The 26,281-nt window shown below is 47.1% G+C and overlaps 1 protein-coding gene and 1 long non-coding RNA gene across 27 annotated transcripts in view; one reads left to right on the forward strand and one right to left on the reverse strand.

The window, feature by feature from the left end:
* Positions 1–12,529, forward strand: part of LOC129170530 (uncharacterized) — a 65,598-nt gene extending 53,069 nt beyond the window's left edge. Inside the window, exons 2-4 of one of the 2 annotated variants that reach the window (XR_008566627.1) lie at positions 2,603–2,722; positions 12,001–12,109; positions 12,196–12,529. This is a non-coding gene — a long non-coding RNA (uncharacterized LOC129170530). The remainder of the gene's footprint in view (positions 1–2,602; positions 2,723–12,000; positions 12,110–12,195) is intronic. The other variant, XR_008566626.1, reaches the window with a different exon arrangement.
* Positions 1–24,957, reverse strand: part of ntng2b (netrin g2b) — a 75,580-nt gene extending 50,623 nt beyond the window's left edge. For 13 of the 25 annotated variants that reach the window (XM_054758189.1, XM_054758183.1, XM_054758172.1 and 10 more), the window contains exons 1-3: positions 24,493–24,954; positions 23,528–24,066; positions 6,405–7,048 (exon numbers count right to left, since the gene is read on the reverse strand). In XM_054758189.1, coding sequence (XP_054614164.1) covers positions 6,405–7,048; positions 23,528–23,743 — 860 coding nt within the window. In that variant the 5' untranslated portion in view covers positions 23,744–24,066; positions 24,493–24,954. Of the gene's footprint in view, positions 1–6,404; positions 7,049–23,527; positions 24,067–24,492 lie in introns of all 25 variants that reach the window. The other 12 variants (XM_054758185.1, XM_054758191.1, XM_054758186.1 and 9 more) reach the window with 5 other exon arrangements.
* Positions 24,958–26,281: the final 1,324 nt, after the last annotated feature.

Raw genomic sequence — 26,281 nt, forward strand, 5'->3', positions numbered from 1 at the left:
AACCACTCCATGTTGGTGAAAATATGTGAAGCATTTCCACAAATCCGATCGTCTGTGTGATTGTTCAACTCTTTCTCTTTTCAATGTGCCTCCAATTTTCCTTCTAGATGTTTCATCTCAAGATGTCATGTGTAGAATATTTATTCAAACTACAGGCCACGAATGGGCCCCAGGATGCACTTTGGAGACCCCTGGGGATGGATACGAGGGCCCGCAATCGCGGAATTGGCCAATGAAAACGTAATCTACTGTTAAAGGCGGAATCTCGTGGACATTGACATGACGTGAATGAAATTCTGTCATTGTGAGGAGAAGGAACGTTTGTCTGGGGACATGTTTCCAATGTGAACACATGTCGGAGCGGTGGCCTGAAACACTGGCAAAAGGCGAAGTTCCTCTCATACGGAGCGTGAATGTAAGCGAGCGGGGCTAGCTCAGATTAGCAGAGCATGCTAGCACGGCCGTATGAGTGTGTTTACACCGTGTTGTGTTTCACGACGCCATGCAAGCGCTGAGTGAAACAAGGACGGGAGGGCATGTTTATTCTTGCGCCCGTTGACGGACATTCTCGATACACACAACACACTTCCGGCCTTCAAAATAAGCGCGCTGTTGGCCACATACTGTTTAATTGTGTGAGCAAAATAAGGGCGTCACACATTAATGACACAATTGCAATTGACTGCATCTTCCTTAACCAATTACAAGCATTACAGATTGTTGAGGATTTCGAAGCAGTGTGTGCAGAGGCTGACATCCCGTTAGAAAAGTTAGCCAAGCTTTATGCGGTAAGAAATGTTCATTTATTTTATTTGCGCTGCGTGCGTCCAAATCGCAAGGGGTGTCGTTTTTCATGTCATTGTTTAGGAAGAAAGAGGAAGCTACGTGCTAAATAGCTTTCACTCGCAGAAGCCGTCGGTCTAACAAATCATCTAACTTTCCACGGCTTTGTTGTGTTGTCGGCAGCAGTGTGCGGTCACGGCCAGCAAGGCCTTCTCTGCTGGCCTAACCGTTACCAGAAGCGCTGACCTAGAGTTCCAACTTAAACTGTAGTCTTTGTTCCATTAAATTCTAGACATTTATTTCCAACAGTCTATTGTCATCACTTTGTAGCGTGTTTCAGGGCTGCACAGTAGCGTGCATGTTGGATCTATGTGTTGCCATATCAAATGTAATCAGCCCAGGGCCTTCAGAATGAGGAGTGCTGGCCCCTGTCACATACACACTATTAGCAATGGGGCTGTTTTTTTTTTTTTCTTAAGTCGATCAGACTTGTGATCCACCTCTCAGGGCCAGCTTGCAGGCCCCCAGTCCTGGCTGGTTGAAGCACCACCCACCTGTTACATTGTGTGTTCAAATGTTCTTGTTCTTGCTTGTGGTGCTCCTCAGACGCATAGAAAAAAAAGTCGCCATTGAGGTGGATTGCTTTGACTATTTATTTTTAAGTATGAACTTTCTGCTCCGTTGGGAATCGGTTTCAATTTGCAGATTACATGTCGATGACATCTAAATTGTTGTATGTGGACGTTCCAGTCTTACTTGACTAAATATACGATGAAGGGGTTGGTTGTGAATGTTTTTCTTCCATACTTTGTAGTTATTAACGTGTTATTGTTGTGTACGTTCCACTGACTCATGAAATGCACACCAATGATTTCCAGTCTATTCTCTTCTGTCTTTCCCAGCCGAATCATGCATCTCTTTGGAATGTGGAAGGAAGCCGGAGCACCCAGAGAGAGAACAAACTCCACACAGAGACGTTCCAACGGAGATAGGAACGCTGTATGGCCGACATGCTAACCACTAGGCCACCGTGCAGCATTTTCAGTCCATTTGAGTTCAGTTGTGAATACAAAAATGAAGTTTTGTGGTAAAATACTGTTTGATACAACTCTGCCAGCGGGAAGCGTTCTGGCATCATGTCACGTATTCAAAGTGTTTTGTTCGGCAACATTCAGACATTTTGACTGGAAGGATGTGTTTAGGTACCGAAACGTGGTGCTGTTTGATTTTACGTGAATCGATACTGTGTAGTACCGATGAAATTTGGTTGGTATTCATAAAACTACCGAATCCGGTACCTGTCGCTACCCCCCGTCTTAGCGTGTCCGTTAATTAGTGTAGCCCAAGTCGGCCCAAGTCGGTCGTAGTCAAAGAAACAACACAACGTTGTTCTTCTGTTTAACTTGTTCTAGAGAACCAAATGGCACCAACCCAAACTGGTGTTGATTGCTATGCTGACCTCATCATTCAAAGCACCAGCGCACCAAAGATTGTTTTTATTCTTTGCCGTCTGCTTACAGATGCAGAATCTGGGCTCCTTTTATATGATCTGATTTTATTGTTATTCCTCCGGCATGGAGCAATCAAAGTGAAAAGTCGGCGAGTAAACGGCCTGATGCTGCGGGGAAGAGAAAAACGATGCAGACTTCCTCCTCCTCAGCTCAATCTCTTTCCCTCCATCTTGGCCTAATCCACTTAGTTGGCTCTTCCTGAGCTTACAGCCTTTGCTTTATTCCATTAGAAAGACCCGGCGTATGACCTGCTTCTTATTTCATTAAAACGCTCCAATCTCTGACTCCACGTCTAATCTATAATGCAGACGGCCGGACGTAGACTCCTAGACCACCGTCGTCTCTGCAGCGGTCCAGATGACAGATGGGGCGGGGGTATCGGGGACGGAGGAGGCTACGAGAGGCCCGCTGATGAGCGAAGCTTCCCGGTGAATATGATTTTGCTGATCCAAACGATGACAGTCTTTGATGGCTTTTGCGTGGAGCTTCAGTGACATGGAAATGTGCAGATGGAAGGCAGGCATACCAACACCTTGGCCTCTTGTTCTTGGTGCTGTCAGATAACCTTGAGGAAGAAAATCGTTGAGGAATATTCTATTGATTCTTCCCAATTAGTCTTTGCCACTTCTCTTCATGTTTGACCTTCTCAAAGTTTGGCTGCCCTTCCACAACAAAGTGTTTTCACGGCGTCCACAAATCTAAAAGCATCCCATCAAACCTTGCTTGCCCTATCAGGTTCCGTACGTATTGATAAAGCAGCACTCTTTAGCGCTGAGTACCTGGCTTCCCGCACACCTGGGCCAGCTATCTGCAGCGCACCCACGGACACTCTGACCGCACAGCGTCAGATGAAGATGAGGCACGTGTTTTGTTCCCAATCCCAACCAGTTAACAAATGATCATTCGCTTTAACACCCAGATAGCGTCAAGCACGGTCCAGTCGCCATCGATAACGCCGCCATATCTCATTACCGCGGCGACCTGTGGCACGCCGCCGCTCGGCCTCCATCACATGAAACCCATTTTGCCACCCCTGTGCCACCCCGCCGGAGCAGCCGCAAAGTGGAATATTCATTATTCAAATGTGAAGCTTTGGAAGCACCAACACGTTACTGAGGCCAGATGAGATGAGATGAAATAGCTTAGCCTTTTGTCCGGGGAACATTGACTAATCGTCTCGCTTCCCCAAAATCAATTTCACAGCCGTAAGCATCAGGCAGTTCTGATTGTACTGTACTGCTCAGAAGTGTCCCCCCCCACAGACACACACACCACCACCACCTATTACTGTACTCCCAGCAGCAGCCCAGAATAACTTATTGATAGGTGATTATGTTACGAGGTGGAAGGGGCGGAAGAGCGACCGGCCTCTTGTCATCTGTGCAGGCTATATTTGGACTGCTGTTACCAGATCCAGCCCCCCCCCACCCCAGCGGAAGCTCGGTTAGTGTCAATAATCCACTATAGAAGGTCCGACTCAAACCAAAACGAACTCTAACCCAATCCATTTTTCCCACAAGAAATGATGCAAGTCCATTGACTACTTTGCGGACACCTAAAAATGTTACGACACGCATAAAAGACAAGCGAAAGGGAGAAATGAACATTTAACTTTGACGGAAGACTCGACTGTTGACAAAGACGGGAATGAGGCAGCGATTTCAGCAGCTTTTCTCACCTTCCTTATCAAAATTCTGGCACTTACATCTTTCTTTGGCTCCATTTTGCAGCCGTAATCAATAAGAAAAGCAGAGACTTGTGTGGAACTGTCAAAGAATGATTCATGAGATCTATTCCATTGTAACCTTCATGTTCAAATAAACTAAACCAAACCAAACCAAACCAAACTCTGTTAGTTAGCAAAGAGCTGCGGAGTCAGTGGAGCTGGGGGGACAATGACGACCGGTTCCGGTTTCCATGCTAGCAGCGTGCTGCGTGATAAAAATATGACGGTCTGAAGACAGCTGGACTCACGCCGTGTATTCGGCACACAACAAGACGTGCGCTGTGTTGTATGCCGAACTGGAAAATGTGCGCGGACTGGGCCAAAATGTTTCAAGCTTTTCGTCACGCGCGTTAATTAGCGCGGGAAGTGCCTTGAACGCCTTCTCTTTTGTTTCCAACACGCACCTGCTGCAAAGCAAGAGTCTAGGCTTCAGTTATGGGGACTAATTTATTGCACGTGAACAAATTCTTCTAAATTCATTCACTCGATTGCAACTGGACTGCTCAGGTTGTCTTTGAAGACGTTTGGCCTCTCATCCTAGCAGCCTTCATCAGTTCATGCTCAAAGACTAGGTGGGACAAACACTAGTCAGACTAGATAGGACAACTCCAGTCTCAGAAATTGGTCCAAGATCCTTTATTGTCTGAAGCAGGAGGCACGTCCAGACAGGACAGGTTTTGCCCTTTCGTAGCGTCAAATGACAGTTGTTGGGATGCAATGGAGGAGGGGCCTCTTCCAGCCAATGATGGTCGTTTGCGTGGTATCACCTTCGTTAGCATTCCGTTCAGATGTGATGGTGGTCATGGACCCGCCTGAGACCGAGGTGGCTGTGTCTTGTTTATTTCCTGATTGAATCTTTGAGGAAGAGGTGGAAGGACAGCATTGTGTGGGGGAGAAAGGTGGTTCCGCAGACCCCCCCTCTGTTCAGAGATGGTTTGTCAACCTGAACGTAGATGGCTTCCTTCCTCCTTCATAGGATAAATACACGAGATCTTGCACCAATTTGTCAGACCAGAGTTGTCCTGTCTTAGACCGTTTCAAACTTTTTTATTCAAGAAGGCCAACTGGGTCATTTTTATGTGGCTTTTATTGTTCTTTTATTTTTACTCGTGTTTCCTGTTCCTGTTCCTATCTTTGTTTCATCCAGCCTCGTCTTTGAGCGTGAACTGATGAAGCTTGCTCAGACGAGAGGCCAACGTCTTCTAAGACAACCTGAACAGATTCAGTGCCCTGAGAATAAAATGACCTTGATGAATGAGAATATGCGCAGGCGCGTGAATCAAATGTTAATGTTTGTATTGGTACCGAAAAAGAATGCGGTGTCCAATCATCACACTTGGTCATCGCTGACAGGAATGTTTCATGAGTGCACCTCAACTTTGAATTTTTGTTTAATGTCAGCTTCGTATGTTTAACCGAGCATTATTTGGTCCGCTGACAAAAAATGCAAGTTTGAACACCGACTGAACCGCACTCAAGTGCACACCAGCTATTTTGTAATATTTTTTGTTACACATTTTCCCGGATTGCAGTGGAGGTTTTAGTGCAGTGATTGACTGTTTTTACCCCCCCACCCCGGGTTTTGGGACACACGCCCCCACCCCCTTCTTCCCATCACCACTACACCAGGTCTCTGATTCTGTGCTGAGACTGAAAAGTGGCGATGATCAATACCTGCAGGCCTTCTGTACAGGATGCCAGTGTGCTGCGTCAGCATCCACCCAGGACTTCATTAAGCACACGCACACAAAAGATGCGCCCCCTTCCTCAAACTGTCGCTCATTTTCACTTTCCCTCCTAACCCCTCGACCCTTTCCGCACACAAACCCACAACGCCCGCCCCTCCCTCCGGCTCCAGGCCATCCCAACAAGGATGTTAAATACCATTGAAATGTCAGCCCGCCATATTGATTGGAATAATAATTCTGAAAGGTTGGCGCGATGCGGCATTGTTGCCAAGCGGCCGTGTGATGGAGCGGGCATCCTTCACTGTCACAAAGTTGCCATGTAAGAGCTTCCCCACTCCCCTGGCGGCGCGCCGGCGGCGGTTTACGTTGGACTAGCGAGGCCGTGTCTTTCTGTCGTTAATCATCGCCCTCGCAGGATCCATATGAAGAGTGATGGGGTCATTGTGGAACGGCCAAGATCAGAGCGGTGTGTGTGCGTGTATGTGTGTGTGTGTGTGTGTGTGTGTGTGTGTGTGTGTGGATGGAGGATGCGTTGATCACTGGGCATACAGTAGCCCCCGACACCCCACTGGCAAAAATCACTGCAACACCAACAATTGGCCCTTTATGCGCGCATTTGTTTCTCGCTTGAGTTCCAAAAAGCTTCTTTTTTATATTTACTGACACAGATGAGCGTTAATGTGCCTGAAGGCTCACCTGGCAGGTACCTCGATGTTGGAGATGGCGTAGAAGTACTTGAGCAGGTTGTCTCTCTGTACATACGTGCCCCCCAGGGCGGGCCTGAGGAGCCTCAGCCTGAGGTTTGTGAAGGTGAAGAAGTCTCTCAGACCCTTCATGCTCTCCATTCGCGTGTACAGGCTGTCCATGTTTTGCAACCGTGGGCCGGCAAACACGGCGAAGCGCGCCCGCACCTCAAACTTGACGTTCTTGTCGTTCTTGGAGCCCACCCAGCGTGAGTACTGCTCGGTGCAGATGACCCGGGTGACGTTGGCGGGCGAGAGCTCGCGCACGCGTTTAGGCGGCATGTTGAAGGTGTCCAGGCAGTCGTCGGCAAAGTACTGGTAGGGCTGCCAGGAGCGCCCGTGGTCCATGGACTTATCCAGGACCATGATGGTGGGGCGGCCGTACTCGAAGGTGATCTGGATGTCGTCGGTGAGCTCCAAGCTCTTGTTCCACGACATGGAGATGTTGGCCAACAACGGCTCTGGGTGGCGCCTCCATGTGACTGTCTGCCAGTACGTGATCAGACCGTTGCGTTCGCGGTCCTGCATCAGTTGAGGAGGGTGGGCCAAGTCTGGGTTTGAGGCATCGCATTCATCGCTGCACAGGTACGGGTTCTCCTGTAAGCAAAAACAAAACATTCCAGTCAGTGCACCGATCCATCCATCCATGTTACTTTGTTTATCCGGGTACGGGCACGGGTCGCTGGAGCAGCAGTCTCAGTAGGGAAGTCCAGACTTCCCGGTGCCCGGCCACTTCTTCCAGCTCTGCCGGGATGGCACCAAGGTGTTCCCAGGCCAGCTGTGAGACATAATCCCTCCAGCGTGTCCTAAGTCCGCCCCGGGGCCTCTTCCCGGCTGGGCTCGGCCGGAACACCTCACCAGGGAGGCGTCCGGAAGGCATCCGGATGAGCCACTTCAGCTGGCTCCACTCGAAGTAAAGGAGCAGCGGCTCTACCCTGAGCGCCTCCCAGATGACCGAGCTCCTCACCCGATCTCTTAGGGTGAGTCCTTGGAGGAAGCTCGATCTTGTTCTGTTGGCCACAACCCGTTCCAGTCAGTCCACCGATTGAAATCCCAATTGTGTTCTGTTCAGGGTCTCTGCAAGTTTCAACAGGTCAAATTGAAGACTTTTTGAAGACTGAAATGAACACAATTGAAGAGGCATTTCATAACCTTTCTGCCAAACGAACAGCACACCAGCTCGTTACGCTCGAGGGACACTACCAGTCAAATGGTCGGAGATACTTCGCTACGCTATTGTATGACAAAGGCTCTCCAAAATTTTGACTGGACAAAAGTTAGTCAGTGAGTCAAAAGTTTGGAGACATTTTACCATGTTATTGTATGTGAAAGTGTCTCCAAACTTTTGACTGGTAGTGTAGTCTGACCGGACTGCACAGGTACTTTTTTTCCATTTAGCATTTATGCTATAGCATCCTGAAAAATGGAAACATTCAATGGCAAGACCGAAGTTTATGCATTTTAACTGCAGTTTAAGACCTTTCAAAATCGTATTTTAAGGGAATTTTAGACATCTTAAGACCCTGCGGATACCTTGTCTCTTGGTACCTGAAAGCCTGTCAACTAAATAGACTTTATCGTCCTAATTCCTAAATGTCCAAGTCCCAGGATGCCCGAGTGCAGCTTTTGCTGGCTTCGCACGTTCAGACCCTGCCGGATATTTGGCTAAAATAGACGTAGCATTGCGCTGTAAGCCCGTTGTCTGACATTTACATCACCACAGAAGTTAAATATTTACACAAAGAAATCCCAGAGATCCTCGCAGCCGTCTCTCTCGGCACATAATTTGTGCACAAAATTCAGCTGGAGTGCCGTTAAGATGGTATCACAGTCATAATAATCATTAACCCCCCTGCGCCCCCCACGGGTACACTAATAAGACTGAGAGTGGGCGATTATCATCTCTAACATTTAGTTACACTCCTTCATTGGATGGAAAGGGGCTTTGTAATTGACATTATTTGTCTGGCTGGGTTAATCGTTTGTCACTGATTCCATTTGTAGCATCATTATCACACACTTGGATCCATTACACACTTGACTGATGATTTTACCCCATCAAAACACAGAAAAACGTCATTTTCCACCAGTTTCTGTCCAGCCTTCTCTGCTCTGGTGGTACCTGATTACATTTTATGGCTGATGTTATGCTCTTCCTACTTCAAATGCAATATTCTTTCTGGATCTTACAGCGTCCCTCTTAACAAGCTCCTGATGGAGTGTCTTAAAATAACCCTCCTCTTTTCTCTCTCTCTCTCTCTCTCTCATTCTACTCGTCCTCATTGGTTGCGTGCCTTTTAGTACTCTGTCATATAATTTGACTTGGTGTTTACTCTTGAATGTATTTATGGGTGCTGCCGGCATGACGCGCTAAAACCCGGAGTAAGCAGCTACTTAGATGTTCATTGTGCAACATTTACTACATTCAAAGTTGCATTTCTTAGCATAAATAGGTGCCTCTTCTTTTAAATGACACCACGTTCAAGTTGTGGGAATGTTTGAAGTGCGTGCCTTCCAGAAGTGGGTTACGTTTGAATTCAAATGTGACGTGCCACCCAAAATCTCCTGCGCGACAAACTCTTACCCCCCCGTTGACGTTTAATATTGTTTGTGGTTTGGTTGTTTGCAGTGCGTGCACACGCCGACACGCCAGCCCGCTAATGAGCCTGACAGTTTCAGCACTTTCCACACGGAAGCTGCTCGGAAAGCTGCTCACGCGAGGATACACCTTGTGATGAAAACTTTCATCTTTTTTTTTTTTTAAATCGACTTTATATACGACCACTTTTGCACATCACCACTTTTCCCTTTTTGTCTGGGCCGGAAAGTAAGCCGTCACTCACGGCCAAGGTAGTGGTCTTTGTACCAAACGCTAAATTTACAGTACACCAGCCCCCCCCCGCACCCACCCTCACCCCACCCCCAACCACCCACCCACCCACCAGCCAAGGCTGGCCCGGTAGATCATCTGATTTACTTCGACAGCAGCGAGCGGGAAATACTCCCCGCACAAGCAAACGCTGAGGGAGGGCGTTTGAGATGTGATTGAGAATGATAATACATGAGAAGAAGCAGGACATCTGCAAGATGATCCATCTCACTCTGCACCGAAGCAACATGGCCGCCGTGCTTCTCTGCCCGATAACGTCATTATCCCGGGCAGGGATCGCTGTCAGGCTCATAAACACGTCTTCTACTCACTTCTAAGTGTGCTTTGGAGACCGGCGACGCCCACACTGCTCACTCACATGCACGCTGACCAGGGGTCTCACAGGCCGTCCTCATGTGTTGTGGTTACGTACGCACTCCCGTAAATTATCATCATTTCCGCTGAGAGTACAGAGAAAAAGAGATTGGTACATACAGTATATAAGCCGCACGTGTCTACGTGATGAACGTCACGATTCCGTGAGGACCAGGTAGCTCCTGATTTGACAGCAGCCAATCAGGAGCTGCTGGGAAGAAGTGCACCATGGGAAAAAGTTTAATCGCTTTTTATTTTCAACTCGAATGGGTACTTGTCTTGTATATTTCATAGCTACCTTTTGAGTGTTAAGTTGCTGTGTGATGATGTTAGTGTTCTTTGCAAGACGACACCGTTGTATTGAGTGATGACCTCCTGCGATTTCCGACGGGTTGACAAGCTCGTCGTGAGTTCCCTTATAGCTCGTGATTGGCTCCTGCCAAAGAAAGAGCTTCCATTTCCACACTGACTCACAAGCGGCACAGTATTTCAACGATTTGTAGTAGTTCTGAAGTAAAGGAGATGTCACAAAATACAACATGGTCCTGACGATAAGCTGCTACTTTTTTCACGCGCTTTGAACACTGCGGCTTAACCAATGATGCGGCCAATTTATGGCTACAAGAACTACAATTTGATGCTTAGAGTCAGAGTCAGGAAGTAGTGATTTGGAGTGGTGAAGTGGACGCTAGTGTCGCGTTTTGAAGTCTTATGCAGTGATCGTGTTTTGATCTGACAAATCTTAAGTAAGTTTGATCAAGAATAGCATGACTACAGCTTCACAGTTCTTGAACTCCAAAGAAAGGTGCTGACGAGTGATGCTGGGAACACTGGGTGTAGGTAGGATTGCATGGTTGAAGGTGTGTCTTTCTGAGATGTTACAACATTGACACCTGTAGCTTATCGACAGGTGCGGCCTATTTATAGTTTTATCTCTTGAAATTTGGTGGGTGCGGCTTCTACTCGGGTACGGTCAATCGTTTGGAATTTACGGCAGTTGCATGGGCACGGCAAAAGAATATGCGGTCACGTGTTGGTACACCGAGGAAGGACAACGTCACTTTTAGGGGTGTCTTAGAATATTCGACTAGTGTGATTGTGTGATTCGACTATCAATCTGGCCATCGAATCATATGAAAATGTCATGTGATCAAAGTTGTACCATTCTGACTACTGTGCACGGGGGGTGCCCACAGTTGCGGCTGGGCATACATTTTACATAGAATGTTGTTTTTGTCAGCGCAGCATCTCGTCCAGATTTGCAGTCGTGTGGAGTCTGATTCACATCGGGTCTGGTTTAACATTTTACACTCGACAAGAGCCTTACGCAGCGCCGTTTTTGTTGCCCATCATCGACCTGTCTCCGAGAGATCCACAGTACCAGAGTCTACACACACTACCCATCCATGAATATTTTGATGGCTGTATTTCATAGAATACGACTGACACCGTCGTGTTCCTCGTGCATCTCCTGACCTCAGAGCTCAGCCACGCGTTTACACACACCGGACAGGATTAGGCAGGGTGTTGTTCCTGGGATGACCCTGCACCTACAAATCCTATTGAAAGTGATCCCACTGTCGACTGTCCCAGATACACATGCACCCCCGCCCGCACCCTCTCCATGTGGGTTAGCTGCTGACGTGCAGGTGTGGCCACAAAACAGCAACGCAGGCAAAAACAAATAGCACAGCAATGCTAAAGTGTTGTTATTTTTCAGTTGACAGCGCGGCATGCTGCTTTTCATCAGCCCGCTCCGCCCTCTGCGAGCCCTTTCGGATTAACGACAGTGGATGTGAGGTAACATACTGTAGGCCGGGACGTTTTTATCCCCCGCGAGAGATGCTAGGTTGCGTTTAAGCCCTTTGTGCGCCCTGCATGTCCTCCGAGCCCCACTCTGCCAGCATCGGCTCAGTGTATCTATGCCAACACACACACACACACACACACACACACACATCCCGGCCAACTGCTGTGGCAGGTGGCCTACACTGCTAAGCCCCTCCAGCAATTATCCTCTCCGCGATCCCGTCTCCACGACAACAGCCACCATGATGCCTCGGCTATGAGTGACTTCCTTGTTTTTGCTAGCGGACGGCAAAGCGACTCCCTGACGTCGTTAACAACTCCTCGGGTGTGAAACTTTGTCTCTCGCGCACAGCCCGGACATCCACGTTATGAAAAAGCTCGCATGCTAACAATTAGCCGCTGAATGTCGTGATGCTTGGACTTTCCCAGCAACGTGACCAATCAAGAATGAGTCGTGTGCCAGTTTGTACCAATGAAAAATGCTCTTTTTGTCCAGAATCATACAAAAGCAGCTTACAAGTCACCTTGCAGTGACAAGTCACCTGTGGAGCAGCAACCATGACTAAACGATTCATCAATTATCCAATTCATCAACAACTCTTTTGGTATTCGATTCATCGTTTGTTTTGTTTAAAAATAACATTTTTAAATGTGAATATTTCTTCATTTCCTTTGTCGTACATGAAAGCAGACCATCCATCCATCTTCTTCGTCCAACCCGGTGGTTCCCAGGCCAGCTGAGAGACAAAGCCTCCCCAACACGTCCTGAGTCTTCCCCGAGGCCTCCTACCGGTCGGACGTGCCCTGGACACCAGATGCCCGAGTCAGCTCATCTTCAACGTAGCCCAGACACCCCACGGGGAAAATTCATTTCTCACTCAAACCACGAAGAAAAATCTCAAGTGGCCGTGGTCATGAGCTTTGGGTAGCGACCGAAAGGGCAAGAATGACGGGTACAAGCGGACGAAATGAGTTTTCTCTCTGTGTTTTAGGCAGAACAAGATGTTCACACACACTTCCACAAATGACAATGATCATTTTACCAGAATAAAGTCCAAATATTAAAAGACAAAAGTTGCATTCTAACAAGGGCAAAAAGTAGCAATTTTACAAGAATAAACTTCAAAATAACATCATTTTGGTAGCAAAAAGTTGAAACATTAAAGAAAAAATAGCATTTTTTAAAGTCGGAATATTATGACAAAAAACAACAAATTAAGTTGTATTTTTTGGAATATTAGGTTAGGGGAAAAGTTATAATATTATGGGAATAAAGTCATAATACACCAGCAGAAAATGTAGATAGTTGAAATAGTTGACAAAAAACAGCAGCAGCTGTAGGAGAATAAAATCCAAATATTAAGAGAAAAAAAAGTCAGAATTTGACAAAAAAAAGTCATATGTTGGCATTTTAGTAGCGTAGAGTTGAAATATGAACGAAAGCAAACATTCTTTTTTCAACGTTGTAACATTCTGAGAAGCAAAACAAAACTAAGTTGAGAAAACCAACAGCAAAATGAGGGAAGAAAAGAGCAAAGAGTGAAGTTCATGCTAGTCTGCTTTTCCACCGCCAGCACGAAGCTCACATGCAGGTTTTTTAAATCCCTATAGAACTCGTGAACGTATCTACTCGGGGGGGTCGCATCCTCTCATTTGTCACTACGTGGCCCTCGCTGCAAAACGTTTGGACACTCCTGGTTTAGAATTGGAAGCGAGATGGAAGACGCGCGTCGACGTCTTTTGTTAAAGTTATTTTGGCTCCGGTATGACGCTTCGTACGCTGTACACTTAAAAAGGCGTTTGTGGCCACGGCTTACGTTCGACGACATGGAGCAGCGCACACACAACAAAAGTTGTTCATTAAAATGTGGGTTATTTATTTTTGTACAAATCCTACTGCCAGACACGAACGCGTACGTCTTGCTCTTTTCTGTGCGTTCTATAAAAAGAGACGTAATGGGACACACCGACTCCGCCCAGAGAGCTCGCTATTAAAACACGTCCAACAAGGCAGGAACAGGTGCCTTCATGATAACATGAAACAAACGCCTGCACCGAGCGTTAACTTCTCCAAACTCAGGAATAAAAAGCTAGCAGCAGTGGTGTCGGCTCCAACATGTAGCCGTTCCTTTTTTGCAGAGGTCTGAGGCCTTGCGAGTGCCACGCTGACACACTGCGGGCGAGTCCGTGGTGAAGCTAGTCGCTAGTCGAAAATGTGCGTTCTGGCTAAGGTTCAGCGACGTAGTTGGAGTGGCATAACAATGTTAATAATCAGAAGAACAATGTCGCTGCGGCTTCGCTACGTGCACGTCCGTCACACCATGTGCAACTGGAGCCGTGTCGCCGCCTTATGGAGTCTTTTTTTCAGAAGGCTTTATCGGCAGAATAAGTGGTTCCCACACGTGCAGTCTCTTTTTATCTGTTTTTAGATCTTTAGAATGCACAGAAAAGAGAGAGACGTGTGTTCATGTCTCACATTAGGATTGTGGAAGACGGGCATTGGCGGAGACGGCCAGCGGTGACACGCTCTCTCAGTTGCGGAACATTCCAACTTATATTGCCAGCAGGGGGAATAAGGGAAGGGACGCCCAGAAAACACAATATATTTTGTTTTGGAGGAACACCAAAGTGAAATGACCCTCCCATTAAAAAGGCCGCAGAGGGGAAGCGCAAAGGATATTGCTTTTTCATTTATGACATTCATCTTGTTTTTGGGGTTTTTTGTAGCATGTTTTTCCGTCATTCTGGAGGATAGCGTGCGTGCAAATATTCCATGCTGCTGATTTTTTTGCACAAGGCTTTGCTTTGCCGTTCGTGCGAGGGAAAGTTCATCGTGTGCTGAAGCTCGAAAGAGATCTTTGTTAGCAAGACCCGTGCTTGGTAGCATCAGGCGTCATCTGCCACTGCAGCGGCGTCCGCCGTGCCATTCTGCTGCAGCAGGCCTACAATACTTGTAATAGTACTAGTAATACTAGAATACTAGTAATAGCTTTGAGTGCAATGCTCTTATTTCCGGGTAGAACCTCCGTGAAGCTAAAGCGGTCACAAGGGAGTGAACGCAGATAAAGACGAGTGAATGCCGCTAAAGATGAGATTGAATTGCGAATGCTGCCGAGTGTGACGCTTTGCTCCGACTCTTAGCAGCTTGCTGCAGATCGCGACGACGAACAGCGGGCAGCGCCACTCGCGGATCTTTAAGCCAACTGACACACAAACCACTTTGTGACGCTGTACAGAAAACTCCCATACAGCCCCCGAGGGAGCCACAAAAGAGCTTTTGTTTTTTTTACACATTAGGCGTGGCTCCCCAGCTGTTAGCAGGGTTTCATGTGTAATATCCGTCACACAACAAGCCTTGGAAGACATGTGGAGGGCAAAGTGTGCCATTAATCCACCCGGGTGCTTTTTTTCCTTCACAAACTGATTTAAGGTCAGGAAGGTAGGAAGATACTGGTAGGCTGCGTCCATGGGATATCTCCCCCACTACTAAGGGTGTCAGACGGGACGGTCCATGATCATGGGCTCACGACAACACGACCAGACCATATTTTAACATCACTTTCAAGAAAACTAGGACAAAATATAGGAGGGGACAAACTATTCTAATCGTTCTCATTTGATTTATTTCTGTATTTTTATTGAACTGAGTCACAAAACAATGCAGGTACATTTTGAAATGTTTCAACCTACGCAATGTTGCTTTTAATTCTTTCCACAAACTGAAACAAGAAGGACAAATGATAAAAGTTGAAATAATGACGGCAGTGGTAGCTGCTGCTGCTTTGGAGCAGTTCATTGGTGAATACATTTCCGCAGTGTAGCATCCATTGCTAACAAATGGAATATTTTTGTAGTTAGAGCACAGAAAACCTGTTTATGACTTTCTAAATAAGTTTTTTTTTAACATTGTTGGAGCCCTGCAGACGTGAAATAACACACATATACTGCAGTCACCTTCACACTCCAAGTAGTCGTTGTTTACGTCACATTGCACACCTCTCATGCTTGCAGGGGCTCCAGACGGCTGCTAGCTAGTGAGCTACCCAGTTAGCCTCAAATGTATTTTTTCTAAACTTAAGAAGCCAAAAACGTACCACTTCCACACGGAATGGGAGGATAACTTTTCTCCCTCTATCATGTGGAACATGCCATGGCTGACTTCATGACTGCATGCAGTGTCCAGGTAGTGGGAGGACTTTCACCTGCCAGCAGGTATGAATTTGTCGTACTCAGCATGCAATTGGACTCTCAAATACGCTCGCATGCTTCGCTGCTCTCCTGTGCACGTACCGGAAAATGCTAACGAGGCAGCTAGCCGGTGCTGTCTATGCCCGACTTTTGGCAACACAGCACACGTCTGTGGTTTCAACACATCAAAGCCCGGTTGCGACTGCGAGGAATAAGACGGGATGTGACAAAGTGTTTCCACGTAGCGGCCACTTTCTTTCATACCACAGGAACGCCATGACAAACGACTTTTACATACGGTGGTGTACCTTGAAACCAGGAAGCGGCCCATGCCGCATATCTACTCGCTTCTTCTCCCCCCTTTCTAGTTGTGAATTGCAACTGAGGTGTTCCCTGCGTCTGTGCACTCACGACACCAAGCGTGAGATGTTGCTCGGTTAAGTGGACTTGAGGGTGTCTAAGCCCCTGTGGCCAATCCCTCTTAGTCGCACCTCGCTTAGGCACAAATCTCACTTAGAACTGTCCTTGTGTTCTGCCAACGTATCCAACCCGCCTCAGATCACTTTCCACTGTCATAAGCAAGCCCCCCCCCCCACTCTCTGTTAATGATGGCCTGTCAAAACCCTCCCTCATTCTCCCCCTCTTGGCTGGAATATTAGGCCACCATCCAACCCCGGAGAGGCGCACTGCTGCGCTCGGGCTGCCCTTTTGCGTGGCCTTGAAGGCCCCACAGCTGGGCAGGGCAGGGCAGGCCTGGCGGGGGCCACACTGGGCAAGCAGTGGGAAGCATAGCCATAGGCCCAGTCTGGGAAGTATGCATCCACGCTACCAGCTGTCATCTTCCTCGCCTTCCTGCATGCTCCCCTTCCGCTGCTTCTCTCTCTTCTCATGTCTATTTTTAGAGCTGGCTGAGTTCTACCTTCTAAAACGGGCAAACGTGCTGTGGAACGGGGAGGTGTGCTATTTTGTCTTTCTTAGACGTAGCGTTGTTGCGCCGCCACCAACTCCGCGCCCGTCATTCCCAGCTAGAGCCGCAGACGAGCGCATCCCGTTAGCGCGCGTCTCTGTGCCCCCGCCTCAAGGGAAATGGTTGATTGAAGGTTTTGGTTCAAACCCAAAATAACAAACAAACAGCGCTGCGAGAGTTCTTTGAGTGCCGCGGTTCCACGGTTCCGCTTAGCTGAGCTGGGCTCTTCCTCGTCGATAACGGCGCCCTATCTGCAACACGACTACGAACTCCATCAGCAACAACACGCGCTTGTGTGTGGAGGGAAGAAGAAGCCAACGTTGCTGGCCTGCTTGGCAGAGGAGAGAGGATGTAGAAACAAACTGGATACATCAGTGAGGAAAAAAGAAGCACCCCTGTGGAGGAGGAGGAACAAAAACTAGTGTAGACCAAAGCAGGGATAGTACACCTGACATCAAAACCCTCCCCAGTTTTTAGGAACATCCTCCTCGGCTGAAGGAGAAAAAATAATTTAGCATCTTCCTCAGCCGCTTGTGAAGTCTTATTAAAGATGTGCAGCTCTGCCCGTGGGGGTGATGCCTTTTTTTTTTTTTTCTCTGCTCCAACTTTTCCATTGACTTGTGGGAACGCTGAAGGAGTGAATGCAAATGTACACCAATTAAATAAGAAATACAGCCTTTCTGGAAAGCTGCCAAATCCTGAGGCAGGCAGGCGGGTGTGTGGGGGGGGGAGAAGGGGGACCGGCTTCGTTCCTGTAAATAAATGATCTATACACCAAAAAGCCCGAGACAAAGAGCGATAAACGGCTCTTTATTCCCTGAAGGGGGTACACTTGAATTAATAAATCTGGCTTGACGGCGCTGGAATGATGGCGGATGGATTTTAAGGTATTTTTTTGGCAAAAGAGGACTTCAGATGGTAGTCAGGAATTAGTCACTGATGACGCCCACTCATCGTCCCTCACCTGCCAAGGAAGCTGTCATCGCTTAGCTTGTCCAGCGAGAGTCTTTGGCTACGTTCGCACTGCAGGGTATGATGCCCAATTCGGATTTTTTGTTAAAATCAGATTTTTTTGTGTGTGGTAGTTCACATGACCAAAAAAAAAAGTGACTTGTTAATGTGTAGGCTCTCAGTCGTACAGGAGTTGTCCATCGAGGAAAAGGCTTCTTGAGACGTCATCTGTACTTCTGTGAAGAAGGTGTCGGACGTTTCGCTCCTCATCCGAAGAGCTTCGTCAGCGAACTGACGAAGCGTCTCAAGAAGACTTTCCCTCGACTTGTTAATGTTCACGCAGAGCGTCCGGCAAGTGACTGTGCTCCCGTCTGCGCGTTTGTTGCGATTTCAAGGATTTTGTGCAACGGGGGATTACTTTCACCAAATAATTAAGGCTACGTCCCTCCCCTTTGCCTAACCCTTTGTTTTACCCCTACCCAATAAAACCAAGGGCCAAGGGGAAGAAGCCACTGAGAAATGGGACGCCACTTCATTCTCCCCTTTGCCCTTATCCCTTGATTTAAAGGGGACCTATTATACTAATTCTTGGGCCTTTGTATTGAGTTCTACGCCAGCCCCGGCCCTCCTCCAGGTGTGCCTCCCGCCCGCTCCGCTGTGATTGGTCACACTCCCAAGCTCTCCTGAGGACTTCTGCCGAACCCCTTTTGTCTGACCACTTACACAAAATAAACAGTTAGGACACTGATAAATTGGTGCTTACAGCTTGCTCTTCTGACTCTTCAACACGACCACATTACGTTGGAAAGGCGTCGGACTTCGACAACAGTTTGGCGGATAGTCCGGCTTCGTATTGGCCCGTGTTAACAAAACAGTCCCGTGTGAAGTGCCGCTGACAGATGAGCATGATTTTCTTTTGCTGGCCAGGAATCAGCAACTCCAACCACTTGTGCCTCTTTAGGCACACCCCAACAAACATTTCCTGGGAGCCTTTGCTTGACGTGTTAACACAGTGAACAGAGCGAAACAGAGCGGGGGTGCTGGGCATATAGAGAAGTCCGGGTTGCATTGACGTCAATGGAACTCGGTGTTAAAAAAAAACACAGCGTGCAGAGCCGTCCAAAACTGCTTTCAGTGCTCACTTCCTAACACGCAAACATCATTATCTGGTGCGTTGGCATGGTTTAACACGACAATACAACATTGTAACAACATTTATAGGTCAGAAAAGACGAAACGCATAATAGGTCCCCGTTAAGGAGAATTGGGACACCACTTGATTCTCGTGACCGTGCAAAACCTAGGGGTAAGGGCTAAGATAAGGGGTAAGGGGTGGAATTGGGATTCAGCCTTAAGCGTACCCCTTAAAACTAAGGGAGCGACTAAGAAATGGTCTGCCACTTGATTCTCATTATGGTCATCACCCTTTACCGCTTTCTGGCTGTGACGAGAAATGAAATAGTTCATAATGAATGCTTCCTACCATGAAGTTAGGTGAAAACATGTCTACATTATTTCATTCTTATACAGCATACCTCTGAACACCGCACTTACACCCCTTGGGGGTAAGGGCTAAGATAAGAGGTAAAGGGTGGAATTGGGATTCAGCCTAAGGTTAAGAACCCCACCTACCCACTCCATCGGACAATAGAGGGGCAGCAGAGCTCATTCTCCAACAGACTCCTCCAGTTCCGTTCCCAGAGTGAACGCTATTCCACATGGCATCCAGCTCCACAATACCTCACCTGTCTGAAAAAGAACATTATTGTGCTGTACTGTCTGCCCTCCCTCGTATAAAGTTACACTATCTGTAAATATGCAAATCTTGTTTGTGGTGTTATTTTTATTTTAATATATTTAACTTGATTGATATTGCATTGCATTTTATGTATATGTTTGTCTTTTTCTTCTGCATTTGAGCTACTGTAACCAAGCAGTTTCACTTGTGGATCAATAAAGTCTGTCTCAGTCTAAGAGGGAAGAGGTCAAGACTTTTGGCAATGGCAGTTCACGGAGAACTTGATGAGACATCTGTTCCGGGGAGCGTGTGGGTGGGGTGGTGGCACATTGACGAGAGCCGCTTCACTGACACGTTTTAAAAATTATTTTCAGATGACAAGAATAACTTTTGCCAACATTGGTAAGTACGTTTTATCCAAGTCTCGGTAAGAAACACAGCTTTCGGTGACGTTATATGTCGGCGATAGTGTGCCAAAGGACACGGGACGCAATGAATGGAGAACTGTACCAGACAACTTTATATCAAACTCGGCTCATAACTTTGCAGAATTGTACAGACGTGGTTGATAAACTATGCATGACTTGCAAACCGCCCTTACATTCTTTCCATAGAACAGATGGATGTTAACTTGACTAACAGCCCACTACTGTATTTGTAGCAAGGGTAAACATATACAGTACATGTGAAAGACGTTAACCATACAGTACAGCTATGCCAAGGCATGTCTGTTCAACTTGAGAGCTGTCATCTTACTCACATTTCGGTCTGCAGAGAGCATCCTATGTGTAGCTTTCCTGGTACAGAGAAATTCATGATATCTGTTGGATACATGAGACCTGGCCGTTCATATTGCAGTAGTTTGGATACTTTTCAGATTTATATCGACATACGAATAACACAAGACACAAGACAACATAAGACAGCAAGATGGCGCCCTCCGTTTAGACTACGTCTCTGTTTCACTCTCCCGTTTTTTTTCTATTTTTATGCTATTTTGTTGTTCATGTTGGACATTCAACGTGCTGCGTTGCATTGCAGCATAGAGACAACTTTTGAACATCGGCGGGGTTCACCATGAGCTTTCGTTCAGCCTCTCGGACTGGCTTTCTTCTGCGTCGGGAGGACGCAGCAGCCTGCGGGCCTGGTGAGCTAAATGCCCAGGAGCGTCCGGGGCGGAGGCGAGGCAGGAGGGGCGGTCTGCGTGCTAGGCTAAAGGCTGGGCCACCGCTGCCGAGCCTGCTGCTGGCCAGCGTCCGCTCTCTTGAAGACAGGATGGACGAGCTGAGAGCAAGGATTGCAGCTCATCGTGAGATCGGAGAGTGCTGTGTGTTCGCGGAGGCCTGGCTGGACGGAGGATTTACTGGACTTGGCGGTCCGGTTGGGGACATTTGCCGCTTGCCGGGGAGATCGGACTTCAGCGTCTTGTGGACACAGAGCCTCGGGGACTGTTCTCCCCAAATGTTACCAGCATGTAGGCTTTCCCACGAGGGCAAATAGCATCCTGGACCAAGTCTACAGCAACATGAAAGGTGCTTTGAAGGCTCTTCCAAGTCCCCATTTTGAAAAAGCTAATGTCTCTTCTGTTGTTGTTGCTTAATTTATTGGTATTAATGTTTCCTCTGTTCTTATTCATTTTCTTGTGTTTTTCTTCCTTTCTTTCTGCTGGGAGAATGAACAGAACAAGAATTTCATTGTTGACAATAAAACTCTTGAATCTTTGCATTTGAACAAATCGGAATTGTACTGTTCCCACTCACTTGAAAAAAATCAGATCCACGTCATTCCAAAAAAAATGGAATTGACTTTCAGTGTGAACGTAGCCAAAGGGGTACCCACACGGAAACGTTTCCAGGTCAAAAGGTGGAAGTATTTTAGCGTTTCAGCCTTTCATCCACACGGAAACGGCATTCTGTGTGCCCTGAAACGGTATTTTCTGAATGGCTTCCAAAGTGGGAAAATCTGAAAACACAGACTTGTTGTTTCCGTGTAGACCAGCCAACTGCTGCTTTCTGAAGACGATGACATCGCCGACAATCGCCGTCACGTGACCAGAAGTGAGCTCTGATGACAAGCCAAAATAATATGGCTAGCGTGACTCACCCCAGTCGACATTCTGCTCATATTTTGTTGTCTTATGCTCCAAAATGACTCACAGAAGTAATTCCACTTTCCCAAGTCTAGACGAGCCTTGGAAAGGGGTAGACGATGGACTTATGCGCATGCGTTCTTTCTTCTTCTATAGTTTGGTGTGTCGCGTCGACAAGGCGTGTCACGAGACACTGAGTTCACAAGACCAGACGATACACGAGATTGGGTCTAGCAGACCAAGACAGTTAAACATTACTTTTAAGAAAACTACAATGAAAAAATATCAAAAATATGTGACAATATATCGCAATCTACTAATTTAACTTCTACGATGTTACAGTCTTCTGCAGTCTGTGTGTATGCTAGCGGCCCCGCCTCCTCCCACCGAGACAAAAGGACTGTATGACTGACAAAAGGGCTCACTCCATTCATGCCGTTGGTGCTGAAAGCGATGCACAGTGAGTGAACTCTCTTCCTGCTTGGTTGGAGGCGGGAGACGAGGGAAATAAAACAGGCACGCATGCACATGGCAATATATTGAGACCTGCAAAATGATCCAGTTGTTTTTCATTTATTGTGTGATGAATTCATTCATTTATTATTGTCCCGGGCCTGGGGCCCATGAGACATTTATTTTCTGAACGAGAAATCTTGCCATGTTTAAAATCTTGCGAGATCTTGTGACACCCCTGGTATATACTAATCTGGTACAGTACTCCATCTACAGCAGGGGTCACCAACGTGGTGCCCGCGGGCACCAGGTAGCCCCCACGACCACACGAGGTGCCCGCAAGCCTGCTTTTCATTCAGGTTTTCAGTTAATAATGAAAGAACAGTAGAAAGAAAAGTATTGTGAAATACAACATGTGAGTTGTGGATGTCAGCATTTTGTGAATGTTTTGGTAAAAGCATATTTGATTTGTTTGGGTTTAAAATAAGCTCTGAAAATCATTTCTACAAAAATGAGTAGCTCTTGGCCATTTTCATTTTGTAAAAGTAGCTCTCACAAGGACAAACCTTGGTGCCCCCTGGTCTACAGTATGACTCCAATCAACGCGTGCATGTGGACGCGGCATGAGAGGCAGTCAAGAACCTGCCCTGTGTAGAAAAAAAAAGCGCTGACTCGGACCCAACTTCTTCCTCCATTATCATCATCGTCCACCCTCTGAGGATGCTGAGGATGGGCCGTCCGTCGCTGGCCGACCCTCGTAAGGAAGCCCATTAGGGAGCCCATCAATATTTCATAGCTGCTCACTCAGAAACGTAGTTATAGAAGTTTCCAGGCCGGAGCCATTAGGGGGCGGACGTCGATACGTCATGGCGGCGTTGCAGCATCTTGGCCAACAACCCCACCACCCCACAACTTCCTCCTCCTCTCAGGAGAAGTCATCTGAGAAGCTTTCTGGAGACGGCGCTTGTTTCCGCTACATGAAACAAATCATTAACCATTAGGTGTCCGCAGTCTCCTGATGCTATCCCGCCCACACCCCCTGCCCCCACCACCATTACTCCCCCACTATCTGGCCGTCCTGTTTGGGGACAAAAATGCTGAACATCATGACGGCCCTCCTTTTGAGACTTGTGACTCGCAGCTGCTGAGACGCGTTCGGCCACCACGTCGACTCACACCTTCTCAGTTAGAAAAGCCTGGAATAAATGAGCAGCCGCCGCTTTAAATATTGCTGACTAGTTTCCCCGCGGCTTGCCCTTGGTTGTCCTTGCAACACAAGGGGAAAAAAAGATGATTTTTTACAAGAGGAAGTTGTGCGAAAGCCGGTCTGATGCAAGCAACACCCCACGGATGCGGGCCCGTGCCAAGTCATTGCACTTATGTCATCCCTTTTAGATCCCCGAGGATTTCACCTTAATTAAATCACTCCCTGCGTGTCTTTTAAGCTAGCGTGCATAAACAGTGTGATGCTGCTAATTTGACAAACAATGTCCTTGACGTCGTGGTCTCCTGCTCCAGGCTACTTTTCTCAGGTTTAGCGTCTGTCACACACACACACACACACACACACACACACACACACACACACACACACACACACACACACACACACACAAGGAACCGGGTGGTTAACTCACCAGGGTGCAGAACCTCTCGGGCGGGTTCCCGCACGTGATGCCGGGCGGGTCCACCTTAATCCTCATGTAGTCTTTCATGGACGCCGCTTTGGGCTGGCAGGCGTAGTGCTCCCACACGGAGCCTTCATCTGTGCTCACCAGGGACTTGCACAGTTCGTACTGGCCCAGGCTGGAGGCCAAGCAGTGCAGCAGCAGCAAGGCGGCCTGAAGGAGCATGGCAGGCGGGGCGAGGGGGCGACGGGCATGGAGTGGTGGTCACAGGGAAACGGCGGACATTCTTACCGACGAATGCGTCTTCCGTGCCTAGATGAGGAGAACACATGCGCTGACGGCCCTCAGAGGTCCGAGAGAGGGACACTTTCTTCCTCGTCTGGTTTGGACGGCTGTCTTCCTGGGGCGAGCGGGCGGCGGTGGACAGGGAACTCGAGCGGGACAGATGTGGGCAAGCGCTTTAATCATAGTGTTGCTTGGGGGCGCCTCAAAGGTCCTGTGGACGGAGTGTGTGTGGTCCAGGTGATCCAGGTGGTCCTCTGATTGTCCTGGTGGGACAGAAAACAAGTGGTTTCAGCATCTTCAGCCTCACTTTTCAAAGCTCGGCTTGACTCCCATTAAACTTGCTAGGAACTAAGTTGGACCTGCACCTTCAACAAGCGCCACTGGAGGTGTCGTGGAGCTCATTTACTCCTAAATAAAACGTGTGTGACTTCATTAAAGTCGCAGCTGGGCCTAACGAAGCGGTCCGACGACTCCCCACAAAGTGAGGAGCGTCTTCCCTCCACTACTGTACCGTAATGTGCTGTAAAGTGCGCATACACACACACAAAAAGTCAACCGCATCGCGTCCTCGTTGTGTGCCTGAATCCGCCTGCACGCACGCAGCTAGCGCGCGCACTGTACTTTGTGATGTGACTGCAAACGGAAGCGGCGTGTGTGTGAAGACGCATCGTGTGATCGTCGGCACTTACTCGCAGCGCGCATCCGTGGGACAGCTCAGCACTTTTCTTGCCTGGAGTGTCCGCAAGTCCCCCGCCCCCCAACCTTCACCGGCCACCGTCCTCTGTCCGTCCACGCTTGTCCTCGCCGCCCATCGTCCTTCTGCTGGAGACTTTGTTGTCTTTTCTTGTGGGTAAATAGTCTTCGTGTCCCGGATGTGGAGGAAGAAGCGCAGCCAAGTCCTGTGTGAAAGGAGTATCAAAAGTAGAAAATGTTGACTTTGAGGAAAGGCTGGTGCCCACCCGCGTCGTATTCGTCCTCCCTCTTCGTTCTTTACGAGCGCCGCTTCAGACGGGATGCTGGAGGACCGAAAGAGAGAGAGACACGGTCCTCTTCTCTCTCTCTCTCGCTCAGCCTAAATCCTTCCACGATCACTTCCAATCACTATCTCACCTTCTATCTGCTGCTGTCCTGCCGCCCTCAGCAGGGGCGGTGCAACTCGCCTCCCCGCCTGGACCGACCGTCCCTCCCTCCCCATCCCACCTCACCCCCTCTTCCTGCCTCTCTCGCCTGCTGCCTGCTTCAATATGGCCTATCTTCATATCACACAATAAACATCTTGTTATTGTTACATAAGCACACAGGTAGTTCAAAGTGTGGCCCCAGGTTTCTAAAAATATCATTTAACAAAAAAAAAACAACAGCAAAAATGTAAAAATCAACAGTAATTTTGCATGTCATAATATCAAGAGAAATGACTTTCTAATGAGAAAAGTTGTCATTTTACAAGAATGACATAAATATTATGAGGAAAAATGATGTCATTTTAGCAGCATAAAGTTGAAATATTCAAGAAAAACGACATTTTTGGAAAAGTCGTAATATGAAAAACAAACATACTGAATAAAGTTGTCATTTCGGGGAAATTAGTTTGCAGAAAAAGTTCTGATCTTACGAGAATAACGTCCAAATATGATGACAAAGTCGTAATTATGAGGAAAAAAAACTACAAGAAAAAAGTTGAAATTGACAAAAAAAAAACAGCAGCAGAAATGGAAAAAAGCTGTAATTTTCCAAGAATAAAGTGAAAATATTAAGAGAAAAAAGATGTATTCTGATGGAGAAAAAATGTTGCACTTTTATGAGAATAAAATCTCATTTTGGGAGCATAACGTTCAAATATTAAAGACAAAAAGTGGTTCTTTTTCAAGTCCCAAAATTATGAAAAACAAAGAAAACAATGAATAAAGTTGTAATTGTTGGAAAATGTCTAATGTTACAAGAATAAATAAATCAATTATTTTGAGAATGAAGTCATAATGCCGAAAAGAAACTTTACAAGAAAATCTTGAAATAGTTGGAAAATGAAAAAAAACCCTGCAGAAATGGAAAAAAACTGCTGTAATTTTATGAGAATAAAGGCAAAATATTAAGAGAAATAATTAGTACTCTAACGGGGAAAAACTCACAGTTTTATCAAAAATAAACTGGTAATATTTTGAGGGAAAATGACGTAGATTTGAACTATGAAAGAAAAAGTACATGATATGTACAGTATGACGTTATAATATTACAGGGATAAAGTCCAAATATTATGGGAATTAAGTCATAATATTACATTTCCAAAGATGATTTAAGAAGAAGGTATTTGGAAAAACATTTAGAAAACGTAAAAAAGAGAAAAGGGGAGAAGTTGACACTAATAATGATACTAATAATACCTGCATCACAAAGCTGGGATGCAGTTTGGTGCTGCATTTCGAAAACATCCAAGCATCCCGTTGCATCCTTTCCTAGTTCAAGCGCTGCTTCGTGAGCTAG

Source organism: Dunckerocampus dactyliophorus, chromosome 17 (genome assembly GCF_027744805.1).
Source record: "Dunckerocampus dactyliophorus isolate RoL2022-P2 chromosome 17, RoL_Ddac_1.1, whole genome shotgun sequence".
Taxonomy (NCBI): Eukaryota; Metazoa; Chordata; class Actinopteri; order Syngnathiformes; family Syngnathidae; genus Dunckerocampus; species Dunckerocampus dactyliophorus.